The 12,069-nt window shown below is 37.5% G+C and overlaps 1 protein-coding gene across 1 annotated transcript; it reads right to left on the bottom strand.

The window, feature by feature from the left end:
• Window positions 1-9,324: 9,324 nt before the first annotated feature.
• Window positions 9,325-11,224, bottom strand: LOC132171368 (universal stress protein PHOS34). Its single transcript, XM_059582666.2, has 4 exons — window positions 10,978-11,224; window positions 10,747-10,841; window positions 10,001-10,122; window positions 9,325-9,540 (listed from the first exon to the last, which is right to left on the bottom strand). The coding sequence occupies exons 1-4, from the start codon at window positions 11,156-11,158 to the stop codon at window positions 9,453-9,455; spliced, it is 486 nt and encodes a 161-aa protein (XP_059438649.2). The 5' UTR covers window positions 11,159-11,224; the 3' UTR covers window positions 9,325-9,452.
• Between the last annotated feature and the right edge of the window lie 845 nt (window positions 11,225-12,069).

The raw sequence follows: 12,069 nt of genomic DNA, 5'->3' as shown, positions 1-12,069 counted from the left end.
CATGAAAAAATCTGCGATTTCTATAAGTTGACTAGGATATGCTTATTTGAAAAAGTGTGAATTTAAACCAAAATTACGATTTCACTTAAAACAATATTTGGCGCAATATTTACCTATTTGGCCATGAAACTGCAATTATATGCTAATGTTATCCAAACACTCAATTGATAAAAAATAAAAAAAAAAAAAAAAAAGTACTTATTAACTTGTTTTACCAAACGTCTGTGTGATTTTAAAAAGTAGCAATTTAAAAAACGCAGTTTTTAAAATCGCACTTATTGAAATTGCACTTCCAAATGAGCACTTTGATAATTGTTATACCACTATTATACAATTTGATGATGTGGTAATGAAAATTAACCTAAATTTTTTTTAAAAAATAATAATAAGGGATAATTTTGATTGTCATGCTATTTCAATTATATGTAAATTGTATAATAGTGTATTAAATAATATTTTTCTAAAACAAAATTTGTAGTTTGTAGTTTGGATAAATACATGATGCCATTTGTCAAAATTTTAAGACCCTTTACATGCGGCTTTAGTCAAGACTCAAGAGACAGAGACCCATCTATTTGATATACTATATATAAATTTTAAAAGAAAACTGTGAAAATTACCCTTGTTTGTCCCTTTTGTCTATGAACTGTCACGCATGATAACATTTCAAGGTACGCATGTTGAACGAAAACTTCATTTTTTTTCTAATGATTATTGGTGGATTAGGGTTAGATTTATAAAAATTCGTAAGCCTAATCATCTCATAAAATCGGTTCTATAGGAGAGGATTGCCCGCTCCTCTTAAACATGTTCAAGGTCTTATCCATAGGCAATGTGAGATTATTCCTCAACACCCTCCCTCACGTGCAAGCCAGTATTTTTCTAAGTCCTTGTCGTGGGATAAGTAGTGTGAGCCTCATTCATCATGTGGTAGACTCTGATACCATAAAGAAATTTGTAGGCCTAACTCATTTTATAAAATCGATTCTTTTGGAAAGGATTGCTCACTCTTTATAAACATGCCCAAAGTCTTTGTCCAGAGCCGATGTGAGATTATTCCTCAGCAAGAATATTAATTAAAATAATTGGAATTAATTTTTAGGGTGATTGATGATTTAAATGTATTAGAGTAATAATTAAGTAATTAAATTTACCACCCGTTCAAAAAGGTCACTCCAAATTTTTTTTCTCTCTCTAGGGCGCTGTTCTGAACCCTTGGAGGAGAAGGAGCTTTTTGGTCCTACCACTTTCTACATAGAGGGTGGTGGGATTGAACACAAAAACTCTCTTTCTTTAGAGATAGTGACTTTTTCTTGAATACAAATGGCTGATGAATTGATAAGGAGTTGGGGGAATTTCTCTTTGTCGGAAGAGGAGAGCGTTGGGGTGGAGGCCATTGGGAGTGTTGTTGAAATTTTGGAATCAAGAGGCCAGCCCTGGCTGGTGGGCAAACTCATTGTCGACAAGATTATTGGGAAGGATTACATTTGATCTACCCTTATTAAGGGGTGGAAGCCGACAGGATCACTACATTTCAAAGTTCTAGGGAAAAATCTATTTCTCTTGGATTTTGAACATTATTGGGACATTATTGAAAGGGCGTCCATGGATCTTTAAAGGCCTATTGTTCACGGTTGAAGAATTGGATGGGTTCACACCCCCTAGTAAGATGACTTTTGACTCATCTGTATTCTGGGTCAGAATGTACGATCTTCCACTAGTTTGCATGGAAAGGGAGATGGGATTCAAACTTGGATCCACAGTGAGAAAAGTGGACGAGATTGATACTGACATAGATAGAACGGGTTGGGGCGAATACTTGTGAGTTCATGTAAGTCTAACCAAGCCAATTCCGAGGGGACGCATACTGAAACTAAAGGACCAATCTCTCTGGGTGCCATTTCAATATCAAAATATCCCAAAGTTTTGCTTTAACTGTGGGGTGATCAGCCATGGCCCTGCGGGTTGTTTAAAATGTGGTGGAAAAGGCAAGTAGGGAGATGCTTCAGAAAATGAATACGGCCTGTGGCTCAGAGTTCCACCAAACTGAGCTTGGGTAGAAAAAAAAGGCGAATTCGGCTAAGAGACAAGGCTGCTGAAGACATGTCAGGGGTGGGCCGAGGAATTTTCAGATCACCGGTGATGGAAATGACAGAGACTAATGCTAATGATGGGGTCCAAATAAGGAATGAATCTGCTAGAGCCAATGACGGGCTATCAGACCATGCACGTTACACGACAGTGAGGGATTTTCCTTATGGAGCATAGGATCCGTTAATGTCTGATGGCATTAATGGGTTGGACAACAGTTTTCATGGGGAGAATATGGGAAGAAAGGGTGGGAAACAAAACTATCCACATGCGAATGATATCATACAGGAAAGCTTTGAATTACATTCCAAAGCAGATATGGTAGTCAATGGAATGGAGAAAAGAATGAAAGATTTTGGCGAAATAAATCCACCATCAATGGAGGTGGATGGTAATCAGGAAATTCAACAAAATATGCAATTTCCAAACTTGGAAACTGCCGAATGCGCAACTCTCTCCTCAAAAGGAAATGCGTCAATCATGAAAGATAGCCAATTGGGGGAATACATGGTTAATAATTTCATTACCCAAAAAGTTATAACTAAAGATTCTGGCCAAAGTCAAACTGAGCTAAATCCGAATTTGGAAGCAAATCATGGGGATGTGCAAAGATTAGGCAACCTTTATATGGGTCAATGGAATCATATTAAACAGAAAATGGTGTGGAATTCAATGGAAGGAAACAAGGAAAGGAAAAGTCTGCCTGTGGATGTAGGAGAAGCCACGTCACCAACTTTAGGGCATGTGGCTATCTCCAAACCACTTGGGCTTTGCAAGAAGTCGAGGTCAGGGGGACCTAGACAGGAGAGCATCAAAGAAAGGGCCCATGAGCTCCCAATAGTACCAACTCACCAAATGGGCGGGAAAAGAAGAGATTATAAAGCTTTAGTGAATGAAACAAGCCACGGATAGAGCAGCGTGCAATCCCGTTCAGACCTGAAAAATATTTTTGGAAGAAAGCGAGTAAGAGTCTCGGACCTTGATACTAGTAATGCAAATAATGTTCAGGTAGAGGCTGCAATGCAGCATCGCCAGTCTCCATGATTGTATTAAGTTGGAACTGAATAGGGCTTGGGAACCCTCGGACAGTTCGTGACCTATGTCGTATGGTAAAGGAAAAGAAACTTGATTTGGTTTTTTTATGGAAACCAAAATGCCTAATAAAAAATGTGATTTATTCGAATAAAATTGGGATTTGATTATATGTTTGGAGTGGATAGTGTGGGTCGAAGTGGTGGTTTAATTTTGCTTTGGAAAGATACATTTACTACTGACATTCAAAATTTTAGCCATCGCCATATTAATGCGATGATTGCTAGTCGTGGGGCTTGGCCCGATTGGAAATTCACCGGGTTTTGTGGACACCCGAACACAGCCAGAAGGAAAGAATCGTGGGCTTTACTCCAACACCTCAACTCCTTCTAACCCACTCCGTGGGTGTGTGTAGGAGATTTTAATGAAATTATGAATCTCTAAAAAAAAAAAAAAAAAAAAAAGGGTACAATGATTCGCCCTAGAGGGCAAATGCAAAATTTTCAGCATGCTTTGGAGGATTGTCGACTCCCTGATTTAGGATTTAAGGGCCCAAAGTACACTTGGAATAATGGTCGCCCAGGGAGAGAATACATTGTGGAAAGGTTGGATAGGACGTGACTAATTTGGAATGGAGTGCCATATGGTAGGACGTGGGTGCGGAAGTTTTGACCTGTTGCAGTTCAGATCACCTTCTGATACTTCTTAATATGAAGAAAAAGGGGAAGTCTATCCCGAAAAAATGGCGGCCCTTCCGGTTTTGAAGCTGGTTAGTCAAAATGTGGGGACTTGAAAAAGATCGTTTAAGAGTCATGGGTTGTGAGATGTCCTAACATAGAACCATAGCCAATTTTTAGGAGGAACATATGCCAAATGGTTACCAAGCAATGGGACAAAAAACAAAAGCAACCGATGGAGAAACTTATTCTGGGGAAGACAACTGAATTAAGGAAAATTCAAGAAGTGGCAAATCCTCTCAATGTGCAAACTGAAAAGGTGCTTCAAGAAGAACTAAATGTCATGTTGAAACAAGAAGAGCTCAAATGGCGCCAACAGGCAAAAGAAAATTGGTTGCGAGACGATGATCATAATACCAAATATTTCCATGCCTGTGTGAACCAGAGACAACACAGAAATCAGATTGAACAAATTGTTGATAGATTGGGTCATACTTGTGTATCCCAGGCCACGGTGGAGTAGGCATTCATAGATTTTTACCAGGACAAAAGCTTAACAAGGATAAGACTTCTATTTTCTTCAGTCGCAACACGAGTTCGGAAAAGATGCAGGAAATCACTCAAATGTCGGGTCTCCAAGCCACTCAAAGCTATGACTAGTATTTAGGGCTTCCAACTCTTGTTGAGAAGTCGTGGACACAAGATTTTTTAGGCATCAAGGATTGAGTGTGGAATTGCCTCAATAATTGGAAGACAAAATTTTTGACACAAGCATAGAAGAAGATATTAATTAAAGCAGTGGCACAGGCCATTCCCACGTATTGTATGAGTGTTTTCCTCTTGCCAATAGCTTTGTGCAAGGAGATACAAAGGTTAATGCAGTGATTCTGATGGGGGCATAAGGAGAACACTTCTAAAATACATTGGATGAGTTGGGAAAGGATGGGTCTTTCCAAAGCCCAAGGTGGGTTAGGGTTCCGCGATTTGGGAATTTTTAACAAAGCCCTACTAGCAAAGCAACTTTGGAGACTACTACAGTGTCCGGAATCTCTAGCTAGGAAAATCCTGAAGGCTAAATATTATCCATCTTCCTCTATTTTGGAGGCAAGTCTAGGCAACGACCCTCTTATGTTTGGCGAAGTTTTATGGTAGCCCTACTGGTACTCCTAAATGGTCTTATTTGGAGGATTGGAAATGAGGATGAAATTCATGTGTGGGGTGACAAATGGGTCCCGAAACCAACCACATACATGGTACAATCGCCGACGACTGTACTTGATTGACTGGCCCGTGTTTCGGAGCTTATTGACCCAAGCATAAGAAAATGGAGAGTCGATCTTATTACACAAGTTTTCCGGGATGACAAAGTTGAGGTGATTAGAAGCATGCCTATTAGCCCTCTGCCAACTAAGGACCGACTTATTTGGCGGTGTACCAAAAATGAAATTTTCTTTGTCCGAAATGCTTACTTTTTGGAGAATGAGACTATGGCAAACAGAGGAGGTGGAACATCCAAACCTGTTGGTGGTGTATCTTGGAAGGAGTGCTGGAATTTAAAGATACCAAATGTGGCAAAGCTTTTTTTTATGGAAAGCCTACATAATCTATTACCAACTAGAATGAATATAGCCAAAAAGGGAGTAGTCCAAGATACATCTTGCCCCATCTGTGGACTGGAAGAAGAGACGGCGGAGCACATCCTATGGACTTGTCCGTCCTCAAACGACATATGGGGAGGTGGACTGGTAAGAATACAAAAATGCGGTGGAGTGGGGGACAGTTTCCCAGATGTTTTTGAGTCGGTGCTTGAAAGATGCGATACAAAGGAAGCTGAACTTTTTGTTGTCATGGCAAGGAAAATCTGGTTGAGGAGAAATTAAGTAATACATGAAGAAAATTTCCTCCACCCAACCCGGTTATTACGAGAAGCTCAAACCTCGTTGGAAGAATTTCAAAGGGTAAATCGTAATGCTCAAGAGGGAGTAACTTGTGACCATGAACCAGCAGTTGTAGTATGGCAGCCTCCACCACGGAACATGATGAAGATAAACTAGGATGTAGGGCTAAATTCAAAAGAAGGACGCGTGGGGTTGGGAATTATAGCCCGAGACTTGAGTGGGAAATGTCTTGCTGGACGTAGTATATCTCTTGCTATCCAAACTGATTCAACATCGGTGGAAGCCTTAGCAGCGATGAATGCTATTATTTCCTACAAGGAATTGGGCTTCGAAAATATCATCTTTGAAGGTGACTCCATGCAAGTTATCAAAGCTATCAATTCAGAGGGGGTGTGTCTTAATTAGTAGCTATAGTCAATTTATAGAATGTATCAAAGGAGAGCTACGTGATTTGGTCAATGCCAGTTTTAGGCATGTAATGAGGGATGCCAATAATACGGCGCATACGCTTGCAAAATTGGCTATTACTCATGCCACTATGTCTACTTGGTTGGGGGTTGTCCCACCAAGTGTGGGTGATATTATCTGGACGGAGCAATCTCTCCTGCGTATATGATCTTTTGACAGATCTTTTGAGATAATGAATATTTTTAATATTCCTTAAAAAAAAAAAAAAAGTAATTAAATTTACATCTTCCTATTAGCTTAAGCTTTTAGAATAATTGGTAATTTAACATGGTATCAAAGTCAAAGGCCATGGGATTGAACATTGACTCCGTCAAATCAACCCCCATTTAAATTAAATATTCCACGTGTTTGACCTCACCTATTAAAAGAGAGTTTGAGCCCACACGTAAAGGTGAGTGTTAAAGTAATAATTAAGTAATTAAATTTACCTCTTTTTAACCGTTTAAGCTTTTGGGACAAGTAAATTAAGTAAATTGCATTAAAGTATTATTATAAATTTGAATATTGTCTTTATCATTAACCTTTTATTTCAATTAAATATTTTACATTATTAGGCATAACCCCTTAATAGAAAGGATGATATTAATTAAATGATTTAACATAAAATTATGATATTATAGTGAAAGGATCCTGAAATGTTTGGTTCCCTGTGGTCGTTTATTAATATTTTAAATAGATGATCCATATATCGATCTATCTGTTGCATGTGGATTTGAATCTAGTGCAATATATATACTTAGGGTGGAATAAATTTTTCTGAGTATATAGTTTATTTTAAATGAACAATCCAATATGTCCTATTATATTTTATAATATTAAATTTTAAATAAAATTATAATAAGCCTTATTATAATGTAGGTTAAATATAAAAACGCCACTTTTAAATCGTTTTAAAATTTAATTTTTATAATCGAAGTTGAAACGATATAGATTAGGGCTATTGAGACGACAATAGATAAAACTCGACTCGTTTTATTAAGTTGGAAGAATCATCATAATAAGCTTGGAATTGCTTCGATCATCATAATCTTAAGAGGCCATGACTTTGTAATCAACTGTTTATTTCATAAAGAAATTTATTTAGTATCATTCAACTTTTTTTTTTTTTTAAGCTGTATAACTATAAAAAATAGAAAATTATGATTTAAAATAAAATGAGTAGAGAATAAATAAATAAGGAAAAAATACACTTTACCCCTCTAATGTTTTACCTTATTTGCAATTCGGCTTCCAATGTTTAAAATTGGCATGTACCCCAATAAAGTATAAAAAAATTTGCAATGTGATCCATCCATCAATGATTTTCATTTTCTCTAACAGAAATTATTGAAAATACTTAATTGCACTTATATTTTAAAAAATAAAAAAAAAATAGCAGGAAAAAAGCTAGAGGTGCTTGCCACCCCGTGGCTAAAGGTGGTGGCTACAACCAACCCCATTTTTTTTTTCTTCTTATTTTTGTTTTTTTTTTTAATTATGGGCATTTTTGGAATTTCATCAAAAAAATATGGGACAATTTTGGAAATCAGAGATAAAACAAAATGCATGTGCGAAATTTTCAGTTAAATTAGACGGAAATGGTTAACGGATTGGTCACATTACAAATTTCTTATACTTTGTTATGGTATATTGCCTATTTTTAAACATTAGATGCCAAATTGCAAATGAGGTGAAACTTTATGAGGGTAAAGTGTATTTTCCCCAATAAATAAATATGCCTAAACATCTTGTACAACTATTTGAAAAATCAATTTGGTGAAATCCCATTTGAAAAATCAAGACCAAGAATTGGACCCAATTTGCTTGGTTTTAAGTGGCCAAATGGGTTTTTGTTCTTTTTTTAAAGGGAAAATTATACTTTACCCCTCAAAGTTTGGGGCAATTTTCAATTCGACATATAATGTTTCAATTTTTGTAATGTACCCTACCACCCCCCCCCCCCCCCCCCACATCACGTGATTCGCACGTGATCACTGTTGCCTTTTTTTTGTTCTCCAAAATGCCCCCCATCCCAACCTCCGATCACTCTCTCTCTCCTTGCCGAGGAAGACATCGATGACACTTGCCCACCCGGCACCCACACGTACCTTTCTGCAATCGTAGTCCAAGAGGTGAATCATACACCTCCACCGTCTTGCTCCCAGAGAAGCAATTTTTCACCATCTTCATCTTCATTAGATGATCCTGAATGGGCAATTTCTGACGCAAAACCCTGACGTTCCCGACCATCTCGTCCGTCCATTCCTCCTCGATGTCGTCAAATTCATAAATAGGCGGTGCAGGCACATCGTCAGGACATTTGCTCCCTAGCATTTCCTTCAATCTTCGGTCAAATCCGCCGCTGTTCCTCAGAGAGTTCAACGCCACCAGGCCCCCAAACAACTTCTCGTTGAAAAATACTTACGGTACGGACGAGCTCCCAGTCCTCTCCACAAGCTCCTTCTCTCTCTAAGGGTACACATCGACGTGCAGTCCTTGCAATTCGACCGAAAGAAGAAGCTAATTTGGCCTATGAGTTTGATGTTGCTCATGAGGAGGTGTCGTCGATGTCTTCGTCGGCAAGGAGAGAGAGGGAGAGAGAGAGAGAGAGAGAGTGATCGGAGGTTGGAATGGGGGGCATTTTGGGGAAAAAAGGCCAACAGTGATCACGTGCGTCGCACATGATCACTTTTCCATCAGTCAAAATGGCTTTGACTAACAGAATTGTCGAATTGCAAAAAATTAAAAGTTTAGAAGGTACATTGCAAAAATTGAAACATTGAAGGCCTTGAAAATCGCCCCAAACTTTGGAGTATAAAGTGTGATTTTTCCTTTAAAAAAAAAAGAAGAAGAAAAAACAATAAATACAACAATCAAATCAGAATGGCACATAGGGAGATCTTCCCACTACAGATGGGAAAGGAGGGTCAAAAAAAAAAAGATGGGAAAGGAGGGAATATAATTGGATGTTGTTTAGTACCAAATAAGCATTGGATGCTTATAATTAGGGTGTTGTTTTTGCCAGGTGGGTGTTATTTATGTTTTATACCACATAAGATTGGATGCTAGCTTTGAAAAAGCACATTGACGATAACGTATTCGATGAAATTCCAGTGTAGAATATGAAGGAGAATTCCTAGCCGCCCCATTCACAAGTGGGAATAAAGTATAGAAGCAGATGACACAACAAGCAACATTGCATGAAATATCACATAAATATACACTGATCAAATTTATTATAATGTAAATCACTTGTGGCTGATTCAACTGCTATATGTGTTTATGTGAAGCAGGAAAAGTAGCTTTTTTAGTGTTTGATTTTGGGCCTCTTCACAATCATCACGGTGCAGTGAGCATGATGAGCACAGTAGTCACTGACACTGCCTAAAACAGCCCTGCATGAAAATCAAATACATTGTCAAAACTAGCAGGATGATCGAATTCTTGCTTGTTACAGGGAACAATACAAGTATACATTCTGATCTTCAAGACAAAATATCAGAGTAATGGCACAAAACAAATTCACATAGCTCACTGTTATGAAATATATCGTTAGAATCAGGAGTTAATACAGCACAATTGGGTCCAAATCCATTAGTTTCAAGTTTTTGGATTGAGTAATGTCGAAGAAATAAATCACCCCAAGAGTGGTGTAACAGAGCCGAGGGTTCGGGAGGGCAAGTGTTGAACATAGTTATAAGACAATGAGTGGTGTTCTAATATGTTATATTATGGGCTCGTTGAAAGAACTTCCTAAGAAATATGTCTCCCGAACATTAATTGCTCAACTTGTCTATAATTCTGCAGTAGGAAACTGTGACAACAAAAATAAGAAGAAAAATATTAGATCAATACCTCTTAATGGCTCCATAGCCATGACTACCAACAACCAAAATGGATGCATGGTGTCTATCCACGGCCTCACAGAGAACATTCCTACCATCTCCTTCCACAACCTCCACTGTCACATCATTCACCTGCATGCATACAATCTGAAATGTCAAGAAGAACACTTTCCCCACACAAGTTACTGCCATACTGGTACACATGTATTAGGTATATGCATGCGATGTATGTATGTATAAATATATATATGTATCTATGTAATTTTCAGGGATGAACTGTCAAAAATGACAACCATTGTATGCCAACAAGGCAATTTCTCAACAATTGTTCTGTTTTTTCAGGGCATACTTTCAAATCTTGATCCAAAATTGCAAATTTTACTTCAGAGACTGGTCGGTGTAGAAATTAGACTCCTGGGCAACCTAATTTCTCAACAACCATGTATTCCCATGCTTAGAATATTATAATTAATAATTAAATTCACTATATTTTGAAATAAGTGGTGATCTAAATAGGTGTAGTACTTATAAATAATAGGTTAGAGTATACAAGTTAAAAATCCAAAAACTAAAAATAAAAATTATTTGGTAAACTCGAATTCATAGTCAAAATTAGTCGTTGATTTTTCTTTCTTACGATCTCTTATTGATCTAAAAGTTGATTTTCAATATGACGACATCGTATAAGAATTTACTAAATACCATTAATTTTTTTTTTTTTTTTAAAAAAAGAAAAGGTAAATTTAAAAAAAATACCGATTTACTGATGCAAAGTTCCTTGGCCTTTTCAACGACTCGGGCAGCGATCTTCTTCAAATCGGCTTCTACCATCGGCAAAACCTCGGCCGCTCCTACAATTCCCACATCAGCAAGTAAATTTGCACAAAGTCATCCATTTTTCTTGACAATTCCACACCAGTAGTCCAACACACACATGTATCTAAAATAAAAAATAAAAAGTGTAGGTGATCGGTGGGTAGCAGTTACCAGGACCGGCGAGGCCGACGGCGGAGGTGGGAGTGGGCTTGGCGTGGACGACTACGAGCTTGAAAGTAGGGTTGGAGGCACAGGGGACGAAGAAGTGGTCCAGCGTCCACCCCAGCGCGTATGAGCTGTGCTCGCTGTCGTCGATCCCTACCACCATCACTTGCTTCTCCGAGGACGCCATTTCCAATCAGAGCCGTTTTACGGTGCAACACAACACAACACAAGTAGCCAACTCTTTTGCTTTATAAACATGAAACCCGGGGCCCCGGACAACCCGGCCGGTTGTTTCTTGAGATTGCGTAAATGATTCGATTATACGTAGGGGTCGTAGGGCCAGCAATTATTGAAAAATTAAAAAAATAATAATAATAATACGAAATTTAATACTTAAATAAGACACAAATTCAAGACTTAAACACGAAATGTCTTCTATCCACGTGATTAGAGTGAGTGCCCAAAACGCTTTGCCATCTCAGGCTTTTTCTTTTTTTTTTTTTTGGGAGAAAAAGCCACCGTTTAGCCCAAATAGAAATGGTCAGCCTTCAGGCCTTTCTTAAATTCTCACAATTTATTTGGTTTAGTCAAATTTTTTATTTTATTTTATTTTATTCCGACTCTTTTCTTGGTTGTGTTGGAATTCGACTCCAGGGAAGCCATTTTAAATTCTCACAATTTTTTTTGTTTTGTTTTTTAAAATAAGAAAATATATATATCTTATGGTTAATGGCATAAAAAAAAAAATGTTTAGAAGTACTACACTTTTTTACAAATTGATTGAACAATCCGTAATTGGTGAACTGATTAGACGTAAGTGATAAGTCCACTATCAACTAATAAAATTGCTAAGTCAAATTTTTTTGTTTAGTCATTTTATCAATTATGGGTTATGATGCGAGGACACAAATTTTTTCCAAACCAATTTAAAAGAAATTTTCTTAACCCACTCTAATAAATGTCGAGTGTCTTCTAACGTGTTTAAGATCCTCAAAAATCAATATTTGGGTTCCTATGCCAGTAGAAGGATAATAAATAACTGTTAAGAATATTAAAAAAAAAAAAAAAAAAAACATATGCATCTTTCATGTTAGAGGA

Source organism: Corylus avellana, chromosome 1 (assembly GCF_965113065.1).
Source record: "Corylus avellana chromosome 1, dhCorAvel1.hap1.2, whole genome shotgun sequence".
NCBI lineage: Eukaryota > Viridiplantae > Streptophyta > Magnoliopsida > Fagales > Betulaceae > Corylus > Corylus avellana.
The sequence above is the reverse complement of the archived record's forward strand: the minus strand, read 5'-3'. Positions and strand labels throughout refer to the sequence as shown.